At 46.4% G+C, this 25,682-nt stretch overlaps 1 protein-coding gene across 3 annotated transcripts in view; it reads left to right on the top strand.

The window, feature by feature from the left end:
* The first annotated feature begins 2,587 nt into the window (after positions 1-2,587).
* The window catches only part of LOC147426167 (uncharacterized), a 36,282-nt gene continuing 13,187 nt past the window's right edge, over positions 2,588-25,682 (top strand). Inside the window, exons 1-3 of one of the 3 annotated variants that reach the window (XM_086499093.1) lie at positions 2,589-2,901; positions 3,017-3,241; positions 3,958-4,133. In XM_086499093.1, coding sequence (XP_086355219.1) covers positions 3,066-3,241; positions 3,958-4,133 — 352 coding nt within the window. In that variant the 5' untranslated portion in view covers positions 2,589-2,901; positions 3,017-3,065. Of the gene's footprint in view, positions 3,242-3,957; positions 4,134-25,682 lie in introns of all 3 variants that reach the window. The other 2 variants (XM_086499092.1, XM_086499091.1) reach the window with 2 other exon arrangements.

The following is a 25,682-nucleotide window of genomic DNA, read 5'->3' as shown; positions in this document are numbered from 1 at the left end:
CGGTGTGCATGGTGGCAACATCCCTGACGCTAGCACACTCATTGCAAAGCTCGAGGCTAACATCTACTTGGCCGTTATTGCTGTCCTCAAACGTTTCACACTTGTCCGAGGAAGTGCAAGTGTCTACGACACTTGCTACACTTATCCCATTCATGATGATGGTTCTCTTCCCTGTGAGGACTATCTGGACATTCACATTGTCAAGCTTATCAACCTTGACTTGCATTTCAACAATGGTGTTGTGCTTGCGATCCCCAATAGCAACACCCTCGTCAATGTGCGAGCCAATAAGATGTGTTTGGACGTTTATGCAGTACCCGCTAGGCTCGTTTCATGCATGTTGTTTCCATGTCCCTAGGGCCATTCCATTGCCCAGCCTGAGCCCATGCAAATGTTCCCTCTCTCTCTCTCTCTCTCTCTCATTCATTAAATCTCCATATTAATGTATTTCAAACTTTAACAACCCATTCTCCTCTTGGCAATGGCATTCTCTCCCCCCCCCCCCCCCCCCCCCCCCCCACACACACACACACTCACCTTTTTGTCTCCACATGCCCATCTGAACATAGTTGATGCTCCAAGAGGATTTAAGCTATCTCCCGCTCCTTAAGACTTGCCACATGATTAAGGATCTTCGTCGTGTCAACTTAAATATTAAATGTCAACTTAAATATTAAACTGGGCATTGGGGCAAACAAATAGAGCCACGGCCCATGAGCGTTAACTTGAGCGAGAGATTTGCCGATTCGTCAAAGAGGTAGGATTCGTCATTCAGGAGTTGAATTCATCATTGATGGGCTACAGCTTGCGCATGAGGAGATAGCTTCAGAATCTTTAGATTCACCAACAAGGGTCCAACCTTTAGGGCCTCATAAACCGTTGATTGTCGAGTCGGAGTCTCGACCTAAAGGCTGAAGCAGCAAAGCCTGCGCTGCTGAGAAACTTGAAACTTTGGAAGACGATGGACTTCAAAATCCGGATGGAGTTGGAACTTGGAGGAAGAGAAAGGAGTCGAGACTCGCGCGTGACGCTACTATCGACACAAATTGCATGCAAAATTATGAGTGCCCATTAATGCTCCTATGTTAAGTGCAATATTCAGATTTCACATAGGTTATAAGTTATAACACAAGATACACAACACATTACACACACACACACACACACACACACACACACATGACATCTTGCTCCTTAGACTTGGGAGTCTAATGACACCTTGCCCCCAACACAAAAGCTTCATGCATATGCCTATATTGACCATTTTATGCTTCATTTGACGCCCAAGATGCCAATGACGCCCAAAATGGCCTCCAAATTTAAGGTTTGGTTTAAGTTTAACTTCAACTTCAACTTCAATCTCATGATCTTAAAACTCAATGTTAGCGAGTATGTGCCAACGATTTTAAAAGAATCGTTAATAGCACGAATCTAGGGTGATGCCCTCTCAGAAGCCGTAAAAAGGGCAGCAATTGGGATGCATTGGCGACGACGGAGTCGTCCTCACGAGCAAGGCGGGGGGAGTAAAACGCATGGGTTTGGGGCGCGGAGGGAAGCCATTGTAGCTTCATAAGAGGAGCGAGATGTAACAGGTCACGAGGAGGGTAATCCCTTTTTTGAAAAAAAGCGAGCCCATCTTTCGAAGCGTGGGCATGCATCTGGATGGCTTATGCCAGCACCCATAGAGTTATAGCATGATTTGCTGAGGGTTCAAATCCACGCATCTCAGTTTTGATGGATAATTCTAAAGGGAAAGCTTGCACCAAATGGCATCTAGGCAGATTCCATCCAATAAATTGTAGAACCTACCATGCCAATTTTAAGTGAGAGATCATATACTGGGTCAATTCGACATTCTATTAATTAATTAAAGGCATAGATTCCATCTCTCACTTTGGATAAAGTAAGACCTCTCCCTTCGACGCAGTTCCTACGCTCAGCTCCCATGACGATGAGATCCTTCCCGTCGGGTTCGATCTCTGCCTAACTCCATCGCTCTCCACCCCAGCCTAGCATTGTGCGCATCTGCTCCACTGCTCTAGACACAACAAAACGCTACCAACGATGCCTTGCCAAGCACTGTATCGAGTGTGCATTCAGCCCTGCCTGCGTACCCCCTGACTCTGTTTCTCCCTGCGCTGCCCTGCGCTCCAACAAGGTGCAACTGCTTGCACACACTGTCTGCCTTCCGTGGCCTTCCATACCTTGCGTGCCGAGCACACCAGCGCGACCATCGCCCTGCAAACAGAAACAGAGATGCAAACTTGCAGCTCGGACGTGCGTGACTCTCTTCTGCCCATGCTCATTTCCTCACTAGCACTGCCAACCTTGGGGCGCCCCACGACCGCCAGCACGAGCTCTCTCTCTCCTTCTCTTTGACACGGGGGACACGCTGAGGACGGCCAGCACCAGGGCTCTCTCTCTCTCTCCTTCCCTCTGACAAGTACGATCTCCATCCCTTTTCCCCTTAAAAGATTGCGAGCATCTTCCAAGATTCGCAGTAATTTGACCTGCTGCCAAAATCGCGGGAACATACCGAGTGTAAAAAGAAAAAAATGAACCTCCGAGCATTTCAAAATTTAAGCGTACAGGTTCAGCCGAACTAGCAGGTTCATCATTTCTGATGTAGCGCGAGACTCTCTCTCTCTCTCTCTCTCTCTCTCTCTGTGTGTGTGTGTGTGTGTGTGTGTCTCTCTAATTTAGGGTGGGGAAAGCTTGTCCTTATCATAGCAGGATGGGCGGACACAATCAAAGCGGGAGCTGCAACAAGTAACTTTCCTTGAAGGCCAGCTACAATCATCGGTAACTGGTCAAGGAGCTACTGAACGTAGTGCTATCAAATACAAGGAATCTAAAGCACAGCTCAAGCAGATGGAATCTTGAAGAGGCAAAGCAGCAATCGTGGTAGTAGCTTTTGGTGGATGTTCGAACGCCTTTGTTAATAGAATCTAAGCGCTAATGCTCCGGAAAGCATGTAGAATAAAGCAATGCTAAGTCCTGTGTACGGTACTTGCAGTATATTGTGCCTCTGTGCGAAAGGGAACTCCAAGCTCTTGTGTCGCTCCATGTCCAGGGCTGCAGTTTTGACCACCAGAGCCCTCGAAGGTGAAGCCGGCACATTGTCCCCTCAAGTGCTTCCGGCTCTGCCTGAGCATGTTGATGCTGCAGTGCTTGCCCTCAGAAAGGGCCTTGTCATTGCCGTCCCTACCGATACTCTCTATGGGTTTGCAGCAGATGCTTGGTAACTACTCCTGTCTCTATTTTGCTTTTGTCGATGTTTTCTATTTATGTGCAATATTACCCTTTGGCAACAATGTCTGATGTGTAAATAGTTAGTTGGAGCAACTGAGCTGAAAATGAAACCCGATTTACTTTTTAAGTATGCAAGTTGTGACTGTCCAATGAGTACATCACCTCAAAACAAAAATCCATTTGCATTATTGGAGGCTTAGGTTAAGCATATATCATCTCTTACTCAGGGATCAACCTTTATGTGCAATTTAAACTGAGTGGTAGGGCAGAAGCTATATAGCTCGTTGTTACATTGAACAGAGTCAAAATTCTGCACACATTATGTACGAATGGAAGATAAGCAGGTGATGGTCTTCCATCATCTTAAGGCAAAGCCATTCGCTCCATTTCTCATTGTGGGATCGTATATTTAAAAGGGTGTGGCTAACAGCAAAGCAAGCGTGTAAGCAAATTTAATGGCAAAGCACAGCGCACAAGAGCCTCAGCAAAGCAAGTGTTAGCAAATTTAAATGGCAAAGCACAGTGCACAAGAGCCTTGGTATCATGCATCATGCACGCACACCTCAAAATTATGCAAGTGAAGGTAGCCAAGAAATGGTTTATCGGACAATTTCAAGTGTATCAGAATCCTGTTACTCTTATCGCTGAAAATGTAGACATTCAATCAAAAGTTACTGCTTAAATTTTTGATCTGTGCATTTGCAGCTGTGAAGAAGCAATTACGAAAATCTACTCAATTAAAGGCAGGAACAGCTCCAATCCTTTAGCAGTGTGCCTTGCACATCCAGATGATTTTGAAAAGTATAGTGTCACAAACTGTCTTCCTGACGGGTTGCTGAAAGATTTGTTTCCTGGTCCTGTCACTGCTGTGCTTTTGCGAGGTTAGTTTCTCTATTTGTATCTTAATAGTTGTGCATTTAACTGTCTTCATATTTGTGCTCTGTCCCCTTGTTCATTTTCTTGAGAATGCTCTCATTCAAAAGATTGTCTTGCTCTTGTTGTTAGAGTTACACCACTCTGCCTCTATGCTCCTTCATCTAGGGTTAGGGCATGTCGCAAACTACAGACGTGTCAAGTCACTGAAGAACGGAGCCAACTTTGAGATCTTGGTCGAGGGGTCTAAACCCTAAGAAGAAGAAGCAGAAGAAGCCGAAGCAACAGAAGGAGTTTTACCAACTTGCAAAGTCTTGTCGAGTGGCCTATGTTTAAAGGGAAGTTCCTGCCAACTTATGGGAACCCGTTCGATGGGGCCTATGTGACCCAAAGACATCAAAGTAAAGCAAGCCCCCACACACACACTCAATTGTGTGGCGAGTTGTTGATGTGGCAGCAATACGGAGTCTCGGATTTTGCGTTGACAGAGCTGTACGGATTTTTCGATTTTACAATGGTATGCTGACGTGGCAGACCTGTACGGATTTTTGCATTTTACGCTGACTGTTGACGTGGCAAAGCTGTACAGATTTTTGCTTTTGCGCTAGCAGCTTTTGGGCATGTGCTTTTGGACCAGATGCTTTTGAGTTTATAGCTTTTCACGTAAACTGCTTTTCATAGGCTAAATATGAGCCAAGGGCTCATTCTCAAAATCTCAGGCATGCACCACGTGAGGTGCAGAGGATGGAGTATCGATTATGTACGGAGTTCAAGCAATATAAAGAAATACCGAAAGGGGCGCCAAGGTTTGGGGCTAGTGCTCTTCGGGGTGGAACTCTGCCACTCTCATCTCGTGTGTCGTGCACGCATCTCTTTCAATTCAATTGTTACTTGAAGTGCTTCAGTTGTTCAATCTGTTCTTTTTCGTAGGCATGTGGTGCACGTCTCATAACAGTGGTATCATAGCTTCAAGCGTTTGCTTTTTCTGAAAGCATACCGGTCCTACCAAAGAGTAGACATAGCAAGTTTGCGCTTCCAAAGTTTCTAGGAAATATTATGAAAGAATCTTCGTACCCGACCCCGAACTTATTAGCCACTCCCACCCTTACTTCATCGCGCATCGGGCGCGCTCCCATCTTCATCGCTCTGTCTTACAGGGCATAAGCCATAAAGATCACTTGCAAGAGAAGGATCAAAGATTTTTCAAGCCGCTATTTTTTTTCTCAGAGGCAGTGCCATGCAGTGGTGGATGTCTATAGCTACCAAGCCACACTCCAAGGACTTCGCAAGCTTTTAAGAAAAATTTCTCCCGAAGTTACATGGTTTTGGCAGCTTCCGGCAAAGTGGAGTATCCTGAAATGCTTGCTACAGAAACCCTTGCAGATTACGACTTGAATTTTCTCGACATCTCTCATCAGGTGTCTCTTCCGGAGCTAAAAACCTTGGAGGTCCGGTGTGATTGCTATGGCTTGGGACTACCATCGCCGCTAGAGGAACACTATTTGTCCAAGAGCTGATGGACCATGCTGTGGTCGGCTACAACCTTATGGAAAGAATCTAACCCTAATTTTTGGTGTAGGTTTCAAGATGGAAAGTCAGTCGACTTTTCGAGCTCGATTGATGTCGAGATTGCTTTTTAAGTTTGAGTTCTGTTTGAGAACTTGTTTGGTGATCCTGTTTGGAATTTGTTTGAAATATTGATGGTATTTGTTTTAAACTTGTCTTAGTGCCAATTTGAATTGTTTAACTCTGGTTCTAATACTGGTTTTAATGATTGGTGATTTTACTCCCGGGTGGAGTTTTGAGAAATGATGTTTGAGAATGCTTGTTCATACTCATTTTGGTTATTTGCTGGAGGAGTATTGAAATGTTTGAAAAGTGCTGTTTTTTTTACTCATGGTCCGAACCTGGGAGTATTAAGAAGTCAGCAGTGGTCACTCTTAGCACCTCCAAATGACGCAGGCTGTGGTCTGGGGGGCGTTTGGTTGTAAAAGGCTTTATGTTTCTATGTCTTGTAAGATGCATATGTGAGCATTGTGTTGCATTGTGATGTACCAATCACTGCATATTCCTTATTGGATGAGATACTTTTGGGAAACCAACGATCGAGGATATCAAGAGTTATGATCTGGAATGTGACTCCTTATTGGACGAGATACTCCCAAGATATCAAGAGTTTCGATCTGGATTGAGACTCCTTATTAGATGAGATTCTTATGGGAAGCCAACGACCCAAGAAATCAAAAGCTTCAATTTGGAATGAGAAAACTGATTGTCCCTCATATTGTCCCTCGGAATGACCCTTGGAATTTTTTGAGCTAACTTGAGTTGTTTTGCAAATATGCTGTAATCGTGGACGATTACTTTCTTCAAGAAGGGGGGATGTCACAAACTGATGACGTGTCAAGTCACTGAAGAATGGAGCCAACCTTCAGATCTTGGCCAAGGGGCCTAAACCCTAAGAAGAAGAAGCAAAAGAAGCCGAAGTAGCAGAAGGAGTTTTACAACTTACAAAGTCTTGTCGAGTGGCCTATTTTTAAAGGGAAGTTCCCGCCAACTTATGGGATCCCGTCCGATGGGGCCCAAGTGACCCAAAGACAGTAAAGCAAGCCCACACACACACTCAATTGTGTGGCGAGTTGATGAAATATCGAGTCCCGGATTTTGCACTAACAGAGCTGTACGGAGTTCCGGATTTACACTGGCATGTTGGCGTGGCATACCGGTACGGATTTTTGCGTTTTACGCTGATGACTGATGTGGCAGAGCTGTACGGATTTCTGCTTTTGTGCTGGCAGCTTTTGGGCATCTGCTTTTGGACCAGATGCTTTTGAGTTTATTGTTTTTCATGTAAACTGTTTTTTCATAGGTCAAATAAGAGACAAGGGCTCATTCTCAGACATTCTCTGCGTGAGTTGCAGAGGATGGAGTACCGACGATGTATTGAGTTCAAGCAATATAAAGAAATACCGAAAGGGGTGCCAAGGTTTGGGGCTAGTGCTCTCTGGGGTGGAACTCCGCCACTCCCGTCTCGTGTGTCGTGCATCTCTTTCAGTTCAATTGTTACTTGAAGTGCTTAAAGTTGTTCAGTCTATTCTTTTCCGTTGGCATGTGGTGCCCGTCTCGTGATAGTGGTATCAGTGTCACAAACTGGTGACTTGGCGTGCCCACAGTACACACACAACACACTTGTCCCCGGCTGGTAGGAGACTGGGCTCCTGGAAATTCTGATCGACTACTAACGTGGCACTATCGTACGGACATCACCGAAAATGCGGCGCTTTTTGCGGAATTGTACGGACAGATGACATGGCATCAGCGTTCGGAACTTTTGCTTTTTGGCTACGTATGGCAAGGCTAAAATCCTACGCAAATTAAGGGGCAGCTTTTGGGAATAAGATGCTTTATTTAAAAAGCTTTTAATTTTGAAGCTTTTGGGCTCTGCTTTTGGCATCCCTTGTAAACTCTTTAAATACGTGGGCAGGCTTCCCACTTCTCAAAGCATCTGGACGCAGAGTTTGAGAGTGAGCTCCTGCCTACTCTCTTATACTTTGAACACATATTAATATAAAAAGAAATACCGAAAGGGGCGCCAGTCTTTGGGGGCCAATATCTCTAGGCCCGGACGGGCCAGTGTCGAATCAATTGTGAACTGTGAACTGTTTGAAGTGAATACTTGTGGTGTCGCGGTAGATTCTCGACTTGGAGTGTCCAAGTCTGTTACAACGGTATCAGAGCGCGACCGATTTCTCTGCTACCGGGAAATCTGATCCTTTTTATGCGGCACTTATGGCTTCAGACAAAGATCAGGCGACTTCCGTTGCATCCGGAGATGCGGGAAGAGATCACAACGAAGATTCATGCGAGAAGTATAGCCCGCCTCGGCCTACTGAGGCAGAGATCAAGGAGATGGAGCGTTGACAATTGATTAGCGATGCAACAAAGATGACGCTAAATTTTGCGAAGGACCCGAAATTTGCAAAATTTATGAGCCAGACCTCCTTCGACGAGGTGTATGCACAGTGGCAGTAGACCATTGAACCACGCCCCAAACCAGCACTCAAGAAACCTCCTACCCCAAGGATGTTTACTGAGTAGGAATTAGAAGAGGTGGTTGATGCACGGATTTCTCAGCTTTTTGACGCGCAGAACAAAGCAGAAACGCACGACAGAAAGCAGAAGAAAGGAATGACTTCCCGGGTTATTTGGGTCGTCAATCTACTTTTGCCTCTGCCAAAAAGCAGAAGGGTGTACGGTTTGAAGGATTACCTAGTTCTTCTTCTTCTTCTTCTTCTTCTTCGAGTTCTTCTAGCTCTTCTGATTCGAGCGAAGAAGACAAAAAAGGCAAAAAGCGAAGTAAAAAGCAAAAGGGCAAGAAAAAGGCAAAGAAGTCTAAATCTTGCTCAATTTTAGATAGTTCTACAGAGGACTCGTCTTCAGATAGTTCGGAGTCCGACGACCGTAGATTCTATTAAAAGAAGAATTTTTTTTACAAAGCCAACCAGTATGACTTTTTGGAAGATAAAAGCAAGAAAGTCCGAGAGTTCAAAGAAGGTGAACAGTCAGTTAAATTTAACACTTTTTCTGGTTTTTGAGATGCTTCGAAGGCTTTGGCCTTCATACAACAGTTTGACATAGCTTTCTTTGGAGAGCGTTACTCAGAGCACTCCAAGATTTGGAGGGCTACTTCCTATTTCAGAGAAAATGCTCAAACTTGGTGGTCCAGACTCCACACTTCTATTGAACAGGAAAGCGCCAGCTAAATGGCTGAAATTGAAGTGCCTTTTTTTTTCTTCTTGGCTAACTCGAGAGTGCGAACGCGACATACAAACTGCTTGGAACCATCTACGGATGACCAAGAAGGATACTTTGGATGCATATTGCGAGAGATTCTAGAGCTCTTTTCTACCAGCCTCTTCATTTAAGAAGATCTCGTTTAGAGAGTAGATTGAGCAGTTTACCTTGGGTCTTCCTACAGAGATCCGAGATCATTGCTTAGAACAAAAGTAAGATTCCATTCAAGAATTGATGAGTCATGCGAAACGGGGTTTTGCCATTCACTTTGGCAGTTTGACCTACCCCACAGATGAAATCATGACACAAAGGAATGAACAGACTTCGAACAATGAAAGTAGAAAGAAGAAGAGTAACCCAGAAAAGAAAGAAAAGGATGCATGACCCAAGCTTACTCTTTCACAAAGAGCTTTTTACATCAAAGAGGGGAAGTGCTTCGGATGCGAAGAAACTGGGCATATCTTCGCAAAGTGCCCTAAAAAGGCACCGAAAGAACAAAACGACGAGGATGAAGAGAGGCCAGAGAGTTCAAGAATACCTGAGGACCGTGGACGAAAAGGCAAGATGAAAGCAGGATTGGGTTCCAGATTGCATGGGTACTGACCCAAGCACGATTGATGAGAGTACAGAGCTTTGTCGAGCTTGGGGCAAAGTGAAAGACCAAGAAGCTTTGATTTTCTTTGATGGAGGAGCCAAGGCGAACTTCGTTTCACTTGAATTGGCGGCACGGCTTGAGATCACACCCGATTGGATGGGACCACTAGCAGAGACAGTTCTAGCGGCACCCGGCAGGGACGTAGCCATTACACCTGTCATTGGCAAACTTCGGTTGCATTGTCAGGGGTATTTGGGGGATGAGGACTTCTACATAATGCCTTTGGAAGGTTTTGATATCCTCTTGGGAATTCCTTGGGACCACAAGAACAACGCCGTGGTCGACTATCGAGCGAGAAAAGTGACTTTGACCACAGAGAAGGGTAGAACCATTGTACTTGATGTGAAACCCAAGGGCGAGTTTGTCCCTATTGTATCGGCTATCGATTATAGAGCTCTCAACAGAATCACCATCAACAACAGATTTCTGATTCTTAGGATCGATGATATACTTGATAGATTACAAGGATCCTCGCGCTTTAGCAGGATCCATTTGAAGAGCGGATATCATCAGATCCGAATCGCGCCGGGAGACGTCTACAAGACAGCCTTTCGGACGACTTTTGGGTTATTTGAGTTTTTGGTGATGCCTTTTGGCTTAACCAATGCTCCTGCGACATTTAGCCGGATGATGGACATGATTTTTCGAGAGTGCAGACTATTTGTTGGCACTTTCTTTGACGACATCATTGTTTTCTCCAAGAGTGAGGCAGAACATAGAGAACATTCGCTTCAAGTCGTTCAGACATTACGAGATCACAAGTTAGTGATTAATGCGAAGAAAAGTGAATTTTTCCTACCAGAGATACAATTTTTGGGACACATTGTGTCAGCAGCAGGAGTGCAAATGGATCCGGCCAAGATAGAGACTATCTGTGATTGGCCTGATTTGAAGAATGTCCATGAAGCTAGAAGCTTCTTGGGCTTGTGTTCGTACTACAGGCGGTTCATTCGAAAGTTTGCAGAGGTTGCTTCCCCTTTGCGTATCTTGACACAGAAAGGAGTATCTTTTTCGTGGGGACCCATAGAGGTGATTGCCTTTCAGACACTGAAAGAGAAATTGACTACATGACCAATTTTGACTTTGCTGGACTTGTAGAAATCATTTGAAGTATATTGTGATGCTTGTGGTCGTAGTCTGGGTGCGGTCTTAATGCAAGAAGGACATGTCATTGCTTACGAGAGCCGATTGTTCTCAAGGCCGGAATTGACAGCACAGATTTATGAGAGAGCTTTGGGCGGTTATCCATGCTCTTACTCAGTGGCGGCACTACCTACTCGGAGCGGATTTTACTGTCTTTATAGACCATCAAAGTTTACACTTCTTGTCACAGAAGCAGCTATCGAAAAAGCAGATACGGTGGGCGAACATCTTGTCACAGGTTCACTTCCAGATTGTCCATGTTTAGGGACAAAAGAATTTGGTGGCAGATGCTTTGTCTCGGAAGCCGTTGGTTCTGGCTATTTCCGCTATACATCATAGGATCTTCTAGGACATGGTCGATCAGTATGTCATAGATATAGATTTTGTAGATATTTTTACACGAATACGGGATGGGGAGATAGTAGCGGGATATTCCATTCGGGATGGCTACTTGATGAGGAAAACCATGTTGTATGTTACAAAGCCGTTGAGGGAAAAGGTTATGACCACTGTCCACCTTTTACGGGTCACCACGGTATTGCTACCACCTTGAAAGGGGTAGAGAGATACTTCTTTTGGTCGACATTCAAGAAGGATGTGGACGAGTTTGTGCGTAGGTGCTTGGTATGCCAGCAGGTTATGTGTGACAGGCATAAAGCAGAGGGATTGTTACAGCCTTTGCCCATACCCACCCGCCCTTGGGAAAGTATTGCAATGAATTTCATTTTTGATCTCCCGAGAACACAGAGTGGTCACGATGGTATCTAAACTGTTATTGACAGATTTAGCAAGCAAGCTCATTTCATTTCAGTGAAGAAAACAATCAAGATGGATCACTTAGCGAGATTGTTTGTGGCCCAGATTTTCAAATTACATGGTATGCCTGAGACGATTGTCTCCGATAGGGACCCCAGATTTACGAGTTTGTTTTGGAAGGCTATTTGGGAGAACATTGGCACGCGGTTGCAGTTCTCGTCATCTTTCCACCCGCAGACTGACGGCAATCTGAGATTGCCAATTTAGTGGTTCTAGATTTATTGAAGTCTTACATCTCAGATCAGAAGACTCAATGGGAAAAGTATTTACCTTTGGTGGAATTTGCCTACAACAACACGGTACACTCTTCGACGAGGAAGGCCCCATTTGAGATTATTGAAGGTGCTACGAAGGTTCCACCCTTCCGAAGCACGAAAGATAAGATTTTTGAAGCCGATGAGTACACGCGCGACTTGGACACGGCTTTTGCCAAGGTCTGCGAGGCTTTGGAGAAATCTCAAGAAAGACAGAAAAGACAGCAGATCGCCATCGTCGCGATTTGAAATTGAAGGAGAACGATTGGGTGCTCTTACGCTTTGAGAAGGCACGCTTGAGAAAGAAAAAGGGAAAGGAGAGGCTTTTTCCAAAGCTTAGTATGCGGAATAACGGACCTTTCCAGATTTCCGAAAAGATAAATGATGTCTCCTTCCGACTGAAGTTGCCCGAAACTTGGAGGATTCACAATGCTTTTCATGTGCGACCTTTTAGAGGCGATGTGCTCGAAGATGGGGAGCCTCATCAGCAACCCGAAGTGGAAGAGATCCTTGTTCCAGATTAGATATTGGCACATAAAGACAGAAAGATTAAGGGTAAAGTGATAAGGCTGTTCTTGGTTAAATTCAAGAACTATCCTGCATTGGATGCGAAGTGGATGGAGGAGGAGGACCTAGCAAATACTCCTCAAATTGTGAAACTTTACCTTGAAGCTTTTGGTTTAGCATAGTCTATTCCAATTGGAACCCCCGAATTCAGCTTGGCCGGAAATCTGGTGCAGTGGGTATGCACAAGAGGGGAGTTACTCCGCTCCTTTGTCAACAGATGCCATGAATTTTTAATACTAGAGTCACTGGTGTCTCTTTGAGCTTTAGGGATACTGAGAGCTGACATTATTCTGCTGTAATGACTTTATGAAATGGAATTCCCGATAATATGATACTGATTTGTGCTTGACTTGTTTAAGTGCAGGAACTGATAGACGAAATGACTGCAGCATTTTGGTATGAATGATCTCGATAGACATGGTTGCAATAGGGATTAGTCAATCGGGCATCTATGAGGTCTTGAGTGGATCTAGACGCGATTGCTAATTGCATTGCCGCTAAATCATGGTTTGAGATCCGAATAAATGTTGAATCTGATTTGTCATGTGATGTCAAGTGATGTCCTGTGATGTCATGTGATGTGACTGTTGATTGGTACATGTGCTAGATGTGTGTTCCTAGTGCGTTGGTACTAATAGTCAGTGTTTCCTAAGACAATTTAATAATTTATGGCTTCTGTCTGTTTTGCAGGCGTAATCGTGGGCGATTACAATGCTTCAAGAGGGGGGTATGTCACAAACTGGTGACGTGGAGTGTCACAATACACACACAACACACCCGCCCCCGGCTGACAACAGACTGGGCTCCCGAAAATTCTGACCGATTGCTGACGTGGCACTGCCGTACGGACATCACCGGAAAATGGGGCACTTGTTGCGGAATTGTACGGACATATAACGTCGCAGCAACGTATGGAACTTTTGCTTTTTGGCTACGCATGGCAAGGCTAAAATCCTACGCAAATTAAGGGGCAGCTTTTGGGAATAAGATGCTTTATTTTTAAAAGCTTTTAATTTTGAAGCTTTTGGCATCCCTTGTAAATTCTTTAAATACGTGGGCAGGCTTCCCACTTCTTAGAGCATCCGGACGCAGAGTCCGAGAGTGAGCGCCTGCCTACTCTCCTACTTTGAACACAAATTAATATAAAAAGAAATACCGAAAGGGGCGTCAGTCTTTGGGGCCAATATCTCTAGGCACGGAATTCTACCAGGCCAATGTCGAATCAATTGTGAACTGTTTGAAGTGAATACTTATGGTGTCGCGTTAGATTCTCGACTTGGAGTGTCCAAGTCTGTTACAATCAGAGCTTCAGGCGTGTGCTTTTCAGAAAGCATACCGGTCCTACCATAGAGTAGACAGAGCAAGTTGGCGCTTCCAAAGTTTTCAGGAAATATTATGAAAGAATCTTCGTGCTCCGACCCCGGACTTATTAGCCACTCCCACCCTTACTTCATCGCGCATCGGGTGCGCTCCCATCTTCATCGCTCTGTCTTACAGTGCATAAGCCATAAAGATCACTTGCAAGAGAAGGATCAAGGATTTTTCAAGCCGTTGTTTTTTTCTCAGAGGCAGTGCCATGCAGTGGTGGATGTCTATAGCTACCAAGCCGGCGGCCGCACACTCCAAGGACTTCGCAAGCTTTCAAGAAAAGCGTAGAAGCGATCTATTCGAGATAGATTCACTCCTCCTACTTTGCGGTCAGAGCGAGAGAAAGCTAAGCTGTCTGAAGACCGCACAAAGCCTGCATGTTGCCATACATCTGAGATCCTCAAGGTCAGACATAATTGCTCCCAAGTTGCTGTGAGAGAGAGAGAGAGAGAGAGAGAGAGAGAGAGAGAGAGAGAGAGAGAGAGAGAGAGAGAGAGAGAGAGAGAGAGAGAGAGAGAGAGAGAGAGAGAGAGAGAGAGAGAGAGAGAGAGAGAGAGAGAGAGAGAGAGAGAGAAATGAAATGAAATGATATATTAACGTCTACAAGAGGCCAAAATGACCTATGAGACCAACTGATTACAATGATGAGTCTAGTACCAAGTCTGGGTACAAACAAGAAAACTAAAAACAAAGAACTGATAGGAGTGCTACCGACTCCTATGGGTGGCTGGTAGGCTGAGCAATGGTATCACCATAAAGGTACAAAATGGGGATAAGTGTCACCATGATACAATATAGCAGTAGCATGAAGCCTATCCCGATCGACATTCTGGGTGTCGTGCTAGAATCCTGTGGATCCTCTGCCGCAATCTCCGCCGGTGCTGCGTGGCTCCCCTCCTCAGTCGCGGTCGTCTCGATCTCCCTAACTCTGTAGCTCGATCAATGAGAGTACCGCTGATGTGTGTATGGGTGGGACCCGAGCTCTTTGGTGGTGGTGTCCCCTCTGACTCTGTGGTACTCAGACTGAAGAAATCGGAGATGCGTCTCTGGGACTGTCTCTGTCTTTGCCCATTCAATAGAGCGTCTCTATGTCTCTGAATCTCAAGTAGGAATAATCCGAGACATCTTTGATCCTGATATCTCATGACTCTGTCTAACGAGTTAAAACCATCTCTGAATAGACAATGAAAGCGTCCCCGTATCTCATAGTAGACTGTGCAGCGACATATGTAGTGAAACTCTGTCTCTGGCTCTGCATGGCATAACTGGCATATCCTACTGTCTGCTGGTATGCCTCTGAATCTACCTGTCTCAATCCCAAGCTGGTGTGAAGATGTGCGAATCTGGCCAATAGCACATCGTAACCTATGAGATAGATGTGTGTCCATGTAACTCGGCCGTGTGACAAATCCGTCTGTCGTGAGTTGAAGAAGATGTTCTCTATAGAAAACCCTCTTCGTACCCAACTCCCGTGATGGTTCTATCCATGTCCTCTTGCTATCAAGCTGGATAAGATCCTGCCGAATGAGTCTAGTAGTCTCCATCCGTGTAAGAGCCAAGGATGGTGCATCAAGAGAATACTGGAAAGGGGGCAGCTTGTCCATGCTGAAACCATGCCTCTGAAACCATGAGCTCATCTGTGCATACCAACATGATGTATCTCCCTGTAATGCCAGATGTCTGGATGACTCGAGAGCAAGCCTGGCATACCTGTCCCTGGTGGTGTCCCATAAGCTGTGTACAAATGATACTGATCTGGTGAGTGCCTCAACCTCCATAGGTGGGGCAGCCAGCTCCGCTCGTATGATGTCATGTGGGACTGAGGCCTTGGCTCTAATCAGCCTAGAAATCATAGATATCAGGGGTCTCTCCATATTAGTCCATCCAGCACTGTCAATAGACGGTCCCCAAACCTGAACCGCGTAGTGCATAACTGAAGCGACCAAAGTATCGAAAAGCCAAAGCTTTGTTCGAGGTTCCTGGAACTGAACTTGCGAACAAATCCTCTCTAAACCACCTAGGGCTGCATAGGCACGAGTCAATCTAGTGTTTGCTGCCACTTTCAGTGTGAACCTCGGTCCACTAAAGACCACCCCAAGATATGTGTATGCATCAGTGTACTCCATACTGTCCTGTCCATATGTGAAAGTAGGTGCTGATCTCCTAACCCACTGTGGCGTGGTATTAAATACCATGACCTTGGTTTTACCAAGGTTGACAGACAATCCACTGTCCTCTGCAAAACTATGCAATGCGTCCAAATGTCTCTGCAAACCCTCTGGCGATTCTGATATCAACACGATATCGTCAGCATACAATAAAAGAGGGATCCATGTCCCTGCAAGCTGAGCACCTCTATCTCCTCCTCTGTCAATATAATCAGAGACCCCATCAACATACATACCAAATAAAGTAGAGGACAGTGGGCATCCTTGTTTCACTCCGATGGTGGAGTGAACTATGTCGGATATCCCCTCTGATGTGCGTACATGACCCATCACTGAGCTGTACAATGCCATGATCCCCCACATCAGCTCTGTGGGTACCCCCAATTCCATAAGCCGGTGCATCAATCTGGCCCTCGGCACTGTGTCAAAGGCTTTGCGAAAATCCACAAAGCTGCAGTATATCCGTCTACCATGTGCTCGACCCTCCTCAATGATAGCTCTGAGTGTAAAGACATGATCTAGTGTGGAGAAACCCCTTCTGAAACCAGCCTGCCCAGGTGCTCGTATGCCCATAATCTCTGCCCAACTGTTCAGCCTATGCTCGAGGATGGATGCATATAAACGTGCCAATGTGTGTCCTACCATGATAGTACGGTAATTCCCCGGCACTGTGGGGTCACCTGTCTTGAAGATAGGTACAATAGTAGATAATCTCCAAGACTCAGGGAGACCCTCACACATGACACGGTTGAATAGCCGTGCAAGCATCTCTGCCAACAAATCCCCAGCATGTATAATGTGCTCTGCTACCAAACCCTCATGATCCTGTGCCCGTCTGGTCTTCATCCTGTCAATGGCCTCCTGTACCATCTCAGTGGTAAAGAAGGTGCTCGTATCCGAACATGGCTGTGGTGGGTCTGGTAATGGTGGTTGTCCAGGTACAATGTATAAAGATGTTGCATACTGCCCCCATATCTCTGTAGAAGTAATCACTGGTGGGGGAAACTTCTCATGGAATAGACGCCAAGCCTCTCCTGAATCTCTACTAAGGAAGAGCTGATATAAATCTTGCTCCATCTGGACCAAGAAAGCTCGCTTCTTCCGCCGCACTAGTCGTCGTGTAGCAATGCGAGACTGTCTATAGGTGATCACTCCCAATGTAAGGTCCCGCTGTATCTGAGCTCTCCTCTGTCGACATTCCTCATCATACCAGTTGTTCTGAGGCATGTGCCCAGAGCGACGTCTCTGCCCAGGCTGAGTGTGTGGATATGCCTCTGTCGCTGCCCCATGTAATGTCACTGTCAGCATAGATGTGATCTCCTCCACTGTGTATACTGGCTCTGATGTGCATAAAAGCCTACGTATCTCCTCTACATAGACTGAGTCAGTCTCTGGTGTAAAAGTATAGCGTGTATGTCCACCACCCCGTGAGGCTTGAGATGTATTGTACTCAAAGGAGACTAATAATGTTAAAAGTGCATGATCTACTGCTATCCCAACTGGCCTGGGCCCCACTGTGAAATCCTGAATGTGAGAGATAAAGCTCGGATGTGTCAGAACATAGTCTACAGTGCTGGACCCATGTCTATGTGGAAAACAAGTAAAACCTGTAGACAATGGGAAAGTCGTTAAGCCCATGCGCAGTTCTGGTGCATGTCCTACAAGCTGTCTCCCATCTGTATCTTGATATGTGCGGCATCAACTGTCCTGGAGCCTGATGAGTCTCTGAGTAGAAAACAATGTCTCTGTCTCTGAAGCTATCCTCAAAGGCCCCCACATCAAGTCTATACGAACCATTACAGTTCCAAACTGCCATCTTGAGAGTGGTCCCATAGGTCTCGCACCGTCATGTAGAGCGGTGCTCTGTAATCACTACTCGTCCATTTTTGTAGAAAGCTAACTTCCCCTTCTCCCTTGCTGCTATAATCTCTGGCATGACCTCTCTTATATGCGCAAGCTGTGAGAGCGTAAGATCATCTCCTAAAAAGATACCTGTTTTCTTGAGGGTTGCTCTTCTTTAAAAAGTCTTTCTTTTCTTCCATGGAGGGAAAGCGCAAAATGAGAGCCCGTCCTTTTGAACTCTCCCCATTGCCTTCACTCTTCTTGCCCACTCTCCAAGCTTGTGTGTGCGAGGGCTTCTCCACCCCCATCATGGACATGAGGCTCTTCACCTCTTGGTCCACCTTATCTGAATCTTTTAGGCCGGTTACTCTCACGTGTAGAGCGCGTACCCTTCTTCGTTGTTCCTCTTCTAGTGTTTTGTTGATGATGTCGGGTGTAGTCGGAATTTCTTTGCCCTTTCCCTTCTTGACAACTTCAATCCATTTTTCAGCCTCGTCCATTTTCTTTTGCGTTTTGGAGAGAACCTCCACCCATGAGGTCTTCATTTCTCCTTCCTCCTTAATTTCTTTGACTTGTGCTCGTATACTATTCAGCTCGTCAATCATTGATGGCTGAATTTCCCCATCTTCAAGGCGTCTTCCCTCTTTGGTTTCGTGGAGTTCCTCCCGAAGGGCTGAGATGCTACTTTTTAAAGCTTGAATTTCATCCCGGAACTCCTTGCGTTCTAGTTCCCTCGCTTGTTCCTCCCTCTTTTTCCATTCGAGAATTAAATTCTTCTCTTTCTTCCACTCATCCATGTGGGCTTTGCATTCTTTCAACTCCTTTTCAATGGCTGTCATCCTCTTGCTTGTGACCATGTAGTGCGCCGCCATTTGTCTTGCCTTATTTGTTTCACTTTCTGAGAGAGAGGAGAGAGCAACCTATACGCACCGCATTATGCATACATATGTTTCCCCATTCAGCCTACAAGGCATGTGTTTGCTTTCTGTATGTGTCAATTTGTAATTTCTGTGAGCTCTGCAGTTTCCAAATTCCTTGCAAATAAATCCCTGCAGGTCTGCGCTGCTGCTCGCTGTTGTCAATTCCCTTCTATGCTGCCCGTGTAACCTTGGATAATAGAACTGCTGTGTCCAATGACTCTGGATCCTGCGCGTTACTGCTCACCCTGCATGCGCTGCTGCAGAGAGATAGAGAGGGCCTGCTCGTTGCCCTGCTGCCCTGAGACCTGCTCACGGAGAGAGCTTCCCTCACGCTGCCCTTCACGCACTCGCTGCTGCCTTCCCTTCACGCGCGCTGCCTGGTCGCTGCAGTCCGTGTGCCCTCCCCATGGGCTGGTGGTGCTGGGCGGCAGTGTTACTGGTCGCTGCAGTCCTGTTCGCGCTGAGATAGACCCGCCACTGCCTTGCTGCACCTGCGCGCGAGCTTACTACAGCAGCAGGACGGGGGGGTTTGCGAGGGGGTGGAGCTGCACCTTGCGCGCTGCCACTGCCTTGCGCGCTGCAGGAGGCGGGAGGGTGCAGAGCACGCGCACGCAAGCAGGTCGGGTCAGAGAGAGAGAGAGAGAGAGAGAGAGAGAGAGAGAGAGAGAGAGAGAGAGAGAGAGAGAGAGAGAGAGACGTATGTACGTACATAGTGTGTGTGTGTGTGTGTGTGTGTGTGAGACTTATGAATGATGGTTTCCACCAAATGCAGAATGCAGAACGAGTAAAGAAGGTGGTAACAGCTTTATTACTGGAATTTCCTGAAGGGACATTCGAAGAGATCAAATGAATAGAAAATACATGTGCTTGCAGTTTGGCTTTTGAAGAAAATACTTGAAATTTCAAGTCCACTGTTTGTAAAGGAAAGCAGCAGCTAGCGCAGTTGTCATAAGACTCTCATGAACAAATTTTTTTTTGTAAGTGACCTTGTGTTCCTAGTGGAGAGAGCAGCTTCTCCCATGTCACCGCAGCCCATTTTTGAACGCTGTTGTGACCTTGGAGAGGAGTAGGTGCTTTCTGTAGACGTTGCTTTACCTTGAGGCTTTTAGTTTGGCTCCGACGAGACATGAGGTGTGGAAGGGGAGGGCGATCAGTCTCCCACTCTCTCTATATCACTGTAGCCAAGTGCTGTGCAATACATAATGACAAGAGCCACCTTGGCACCCTACATATACTGGGTCCAGGGTGAGGTCGGGCAAAAACCCACGACCCACCTCAAGGGAAAAACCAACGACCATCTAAATATGAGTGGATGCACCTATGTGAGGGAGCCTGGGCAAATGACCAGGTGACCGGCCCAAAAACCGGGCGGCCAGACAATGCAGTCTATATGTGTGTATGCATGGGTGGCCAGCCCGGAGACATATTAGCCGTACATGTATGCCCTAAACCTGAGTGAAGCAGAAGAGTGGTTTATCATGAAATCTAACACCCCCTCTCAGCACCAGATGCTAAACGAACCACATGAAGCCGAAGATGTGAGGAAAATGATGAACATGTCTGCTGCCATGTCCACTGAAGGACAATACTCAACGAGTGTAGCAGTAGTCTGGGATGTAACAAACCGCCAAAAATCCTCCATGGTAAAGTGCCGTCACGAGCAGTGTAGAAAACTGCTGTACTCTGCCGATGCAGTGTGTACTGCGTGAAGGTCCTGAACTGAGTGTAGAAACAACTTCTTGTGGTAAAAGAAGTGCCATAGGCCTGCAAGTGTCTTGCCCAAGTAGGATCTGAGGTGTCTGTAGTCAAGAATCGTCTGGAGAAGATGGAGAAGCCCAGGAGCCGTAATAAGCATGATTGGAAGCCTGTCAAATTTCAATGCATGAACCTGTAACCATGAGTGGCCAGGTGGCTAGAGAGAGATGTATCAAACTCTAGGAAGACGAGATGTGAAATCTGCGCCGTACACGTCCTCCGAATCAAGAAAAGTTAGACTAAGCAGTCTGCACTGTAGAAGCTACCGTAAAGCTGCAGCAGTCGCCAAGAGACCGCACGGACCACCACCGGATGGTGTCCTGTCAGTACGTAGGGCGAAATCCAAGATGAGGGTGTAACCAAACTAAGTAGTCTACGCTGTGAAGGGGCCTCTGAGAAGAGGTGAGGTCAGACGAAATGTCTGCACCGGGGAAAATCCTCCGTGAAGTAGGGAAGCCAAATTAAGCAGTTTGTGCTAAGGAGAATCTGGGAATCAATGGCCAGACCAAGATGTCTGCGGCGACCTGCCTTTAACTCCTGCCTCCAGTCCTCTGGTGTAAACCAAAACATAATCCCGCCAACAATGCCACCAAACCGCAACTCGGTGTGGCTCTCAATGTGAATGAGCTGGGAGTGGCCTACTGCCCAGGTCGGGGGAGGAGGCTGCTGTGAGGTTACCGAGGATGAGTATGAGCAACGCTGAAGGTAAAAATCCAAAGGATCAAGAGTGTGAAGGAGCAACTGCACTACTGTCCAAGCCAACAAGCTCCGGGTGACTCCGGAACTTGGAAGTAGTCGCATGAAGATACCTGATCTCCCACATCTCGTGGGTAAACCCTCCAAGAGAGTCCAAAGAACTGAAGTCCCACTCTAGGCTGTAGATCCAAACAATGAACCTGTACAAGAAGAGATCCAAAGTCCTCTCCCTAAGTCCATGTAGATGCTCTTGTGTAAGCAAGTAAAATGAAATGTCGAGGTCAAAGTGTCTGTCCACCCAAGATGGTGGTGTCCTCTCTGGGAATGTCGGAATCCCATATGCCATGAGCATGGCTATATCTCGTGTGAACTCCTCTGATGAATGCATAGGTGTGTCCATAACAAACCACAAGTCACCACCCCCTCTGGACTGTGCAACCGCCGAATGATGGCTGGAATGAATGGATCTCCCAAGGATCGTATGCCCGTAGATGATCAAGCCAATGTCGTAGATATTGTGTACTGCAGCAGTCACTGAGAGACCGCACGGACCACAACCGTATGGTGTCCAGACAGGAGGCAACTCCATCCTTTGTAAAACACAAGCCAAGTGTCTGCTGTCCACCCAAAAACACAACTGCGAGGTGATGAAAACGCTGCTGTCCAGTGATTTTCAGCGTGCTCGTGTGCACTCGTCATAGCCCGGTGTCGGGGGTTTAGTGGTTCGAAGATGAGCCGGGACAGCACCGGGCTGCTAACTGTGAGAAAAGTGAGGAGAGGAAGAAGCACCACAGCGTACAGTAGACCAATAGTTGCCTTGTAATAAGATTTTGTATGAAAACAGAAGGATACTCTAATCATGAACATAGCCTTCAAAGAAGCTTATTTTACCTCCTCTTGCTCACTTTCTCTCCATGGAAGCGGAGCTGCACGACACTAAAGCATTGCAGATGGTCTGGAATGGATGGTGAATCAAAGTAGCTGCCCCAGATGGGCTGAAAACAGAGAAAACAGCAAGCAACACAAAGCTGAAATCTGATCTGAATGATGAGGATTGTGCCAGCGATGCCCCGGATGCAAGGCCGGAGGGTAGAGGCAAGATTTAAGGCGGTGAGGGGCAGGCGGTGAGGGTCCAGGCGCTCCTCCCATACCTGGCTGAAAAACGCAGGCACCACCACCAAAAAACGCAGGCCCTTCACTGGGTCAAAAAACGCAGATGGGGTTGGGGGGGACTCTTCGCGACAAAAACGTCTGAAAGTGGCTATGAAGGCCAGCGCTGGATGTAGGAAGGTGCTCGCCATCTGTAGGAGGAGAAAACGCAGGTGGGAGATGATGTCCTGTGACAGAGAAGCATCTGCTGCCATCGCTTGTCTGGCTCTCCATCAATCGCTGGCTGACCATGTCACAAAGTGATGACGTGGCTACCGAGAGCAGATACTGCCAGAAACCCTAATTCCTGCAAACCCTAATTTCTGCCAGAAACCCTAATTTACAGAAACCCTAATTTCTGGAAACCCTAACCCTAACTTCTGGCTGAAACCCTTAAGTAGCTGGAAACCCTAAAACAGTCGGCAAATGCCACGTGGCAGTAGTACGGGCCTCCGGATTTTACGGCGCTGAAAAGCAGCCTTCTGGGCGATGCAATTTGGCAGAGAGAGTGAGAGAAAGAGTTTAAATAAGCAGTGAGGGGCTCACTGTGTAGAGCATCTGGACGCAGAGTCTGAGAGTGAAACCCTAACCGCTCTCTTGTACTTTGACATTGATTTAATACATAAAGAAATACCGAAAGGGGCGGTAGTCTTTGGGGCCAATATCTCTAGGCACGGAACTCCGTCGGGCCAGTGCAAATCTATTGTGATCTGTGAATTGTTTTGAAGTGGTTATTTGGTGTTGTCGTGATTGATTCTTGACTTGGAGTGTCCAAGTCTGTTACAGTGGTATTAGAGCACGACCGATTTCTCTTCTACAGGAAATCCGATCCCCAAAATTTTTTCAGCGGCACCTATGGCTTCACGCAAGGATCAGTCGACTCCCTCTACATCTGGAGATGCGGACAGGGATCACAACGAAGATTCCGGCAGAGAGTATAGCCCGCCTCGGCTTACTCAGGCGGAGCGACGAGAGATGGAGCGTCGTCAATTGATCGACGATGGAACAAAGATGATGCTCAATTTTGCGAAGGACCCAAAATTTGCAAAGTATACGAGCGAGACTTCTTTTCAGGAAGTGCACAAGCAGTGGCAAAAAACCACTACACCCTCGAAACCCGCTCTCAAGAAACCTTCTGCTCACAAGAAATATTCAGAGAAGGAGTTAGAAGAGGTGGTTGATGCACGGATTGCTCAGCTTTTTGACGCGCAAAAGAAAGCCAAAAAGCACGGCAAAAAGCAGAAGAAAGGCACTGACTTCTCGGGTTATTTGGGTCGTCAATCGACATTTGACAAAGCAAAGAAACAGAAGAAGCGTGTTCACTTTGAAGGAGTACCCAATTCTTCTTCTTCTTCTTCTTCTGACAGTTCTAGCTCTTCAGATTTGAGCGAAGAAGATAGAAAAGGTAAAAAGTGAAGCAAGAAACAACGCTTCGGAAAGGGAAAGAAAAAGGCAAAGAGGTCTAAATCTCGCCCAGAGACTGACAGTTCTACTGAGGACTCGTCTACAGACAGTTCAAATTCCGATGACGGAAACTTTTATGCGAACAAGAAGAATTTTTATAAAGCCAAGGCCCAACCAGTATGACTTACTGGAAGAGAAAAGCAAGAAAGTCTGAGAGTTTAAGGAAGGTGGACACTTGATCAAATTTGACACTTTTTCAAGATACTCAGATGCTTTAAAGGCTTTGTCTTTTATATAGCAGTTTGACATCGCTTTCGCGGGAGGACGCTACTCAGAGCACTCTAAGACTCGGAGAGCTGCCTCTTACTTTAAGGGGAATGCTCGCACTTGGTGGTCCACGTTTCTTTTAAACAAGACTGCGCCAGTTAAATGGATGAAATTTAAGAAGCTTTTTATTTCTTCTTGGTTGACGCAAGAGTATGTACGCGATACACGAGCTGCTTGGAACCATCTTCGGATGACCAAGAAAGATACAATAAATGCTTACTGTGAGAGATTTTGGAGCTCTTTTCTACCTGCCTCTTCATTCAAGAAGATCTCGTTCAGAGAACAGATTGAGTGGTTCACCTTGGGTCTACCTATAGAGATCCAAGATCACTGCTTGGAGCAGAAGTCAGCTTCTATTCAGGAGTTGATGAGTCATGCGAAGCGGGGCTTTGCCATTTACTCTGGGAGTCTGACCTACCCCACAGATGAGGCCATGACACAACGAGCCGAATAGACTTCTGGGAATGAAAGTAGAAAGAAAAAGAGCAAACCCAGAGAAAAAGGATGCATGACCCAAGCTTACTCCTCAGGAGCGAGCTCGATTCATCAAGGAGGGGAAGTGCTTTGGATGCGGGGAACAGGGACATATCTCCGCGAAGTGCCCTAAAAAGGCACAGAAAGAACAGAATGATAAGGACGACGACAGGCCTGAGAGTTCGAGAGCAGTTGAGGAACGTGGATGAAAAGGCAAGATGAAAACAGGACTGGTTCCAGATTGTGTGGGTATCGATCCCAACACTATGGACGAGAGTACAGAACTTTGCTGAGCTTGGGGCAAAGTGAAAGATCAAGAGGCCCTGATCTTCTTTGATGGAGGAGCCAAGGCCAACTTCATTTCACCGAAATTGGCGGCGCGACTCTCGATCGGATGGGACCACTTGCGGAGGCAGTTCTAGCGGCACCCGGCAGGGACGTAGCCATTACACCTGTCATTGGCAAACTTCGGTTGCATTGTCAGGGGTATTTGGGGCATGAGGACTTCTTTATAATGCCTTTGGAGGGTTGTGATGTTCTCTTAGGGATTCCCTGGTACCACAAGAACAACGCCATGATCGATTATCGGGCGAGGAAAGCGACTTTGACTACAGAAAAGGGCAAAACCATTGTACTTGATATTAAACTGAAGGGCGAGTCTGTCCCTATTGTATCGGCTTTGGCCATTTCAAAATTAATGAAATCCAGTCTGTTTGTTTACTCGATCTTTATGAAAGAATTTAGCGATAAGGATAGGACAAATATGTCTAAACTTGATAAAGAACGCCAAGATTTTCTCCACTCTCACGCCGATTGCTTCTTAGAGGGCCTACCAGGCGAGTTACCACCTGCTCGTCCTGAAGATCATACCATTGATCTGATACCTGGAAGCACACCACCGAACCGGCCACCTTACCGTGTGAGCCGAGCACAGAATGAAGAGATTATGAACTAAGTGAAAGACCTCTTGGAAAAGGGTCTTGTCTAGCCTAGTACTTCACCGTATGTTGTTGGTTTTGAAGAAAGAAGGATCTTGGAGAATGTGCATTGATTATAGAGCTCTCAACAAAATCACCATCAAGAACAGATTTCCGATTCCTAGGATCGATGATATACCCGACAAGTTACAGGCATCCTCGTGCTTTAGCAGGATTGACCTGAAGAGTGGATATCATCAGATGCGAATCGTGCCGGGAGACGTCTATAAGACAGCCTTTCGGACTAC

This window comes from Adiantum capillus-veneris, chromosome 24 (genome assembly GCF_014529385.1).
Source record: "Adiantum capillus-veneris isolate H3 chromosome 24, ASM1452938v2, whole genome shotgun sequence".
NCBI lineage: Eukaryota > Viridiplantae > Streptophyta > Polypodiopsida > Polypodiales > Pteridaceae > Adiantum > Adiantum capillus-veneris.
The sequence above is the reverse complement of the archived record's forward strand: the minus strand, read 5'-3'. Positions and strand labels throughout refer to the sequence as shown.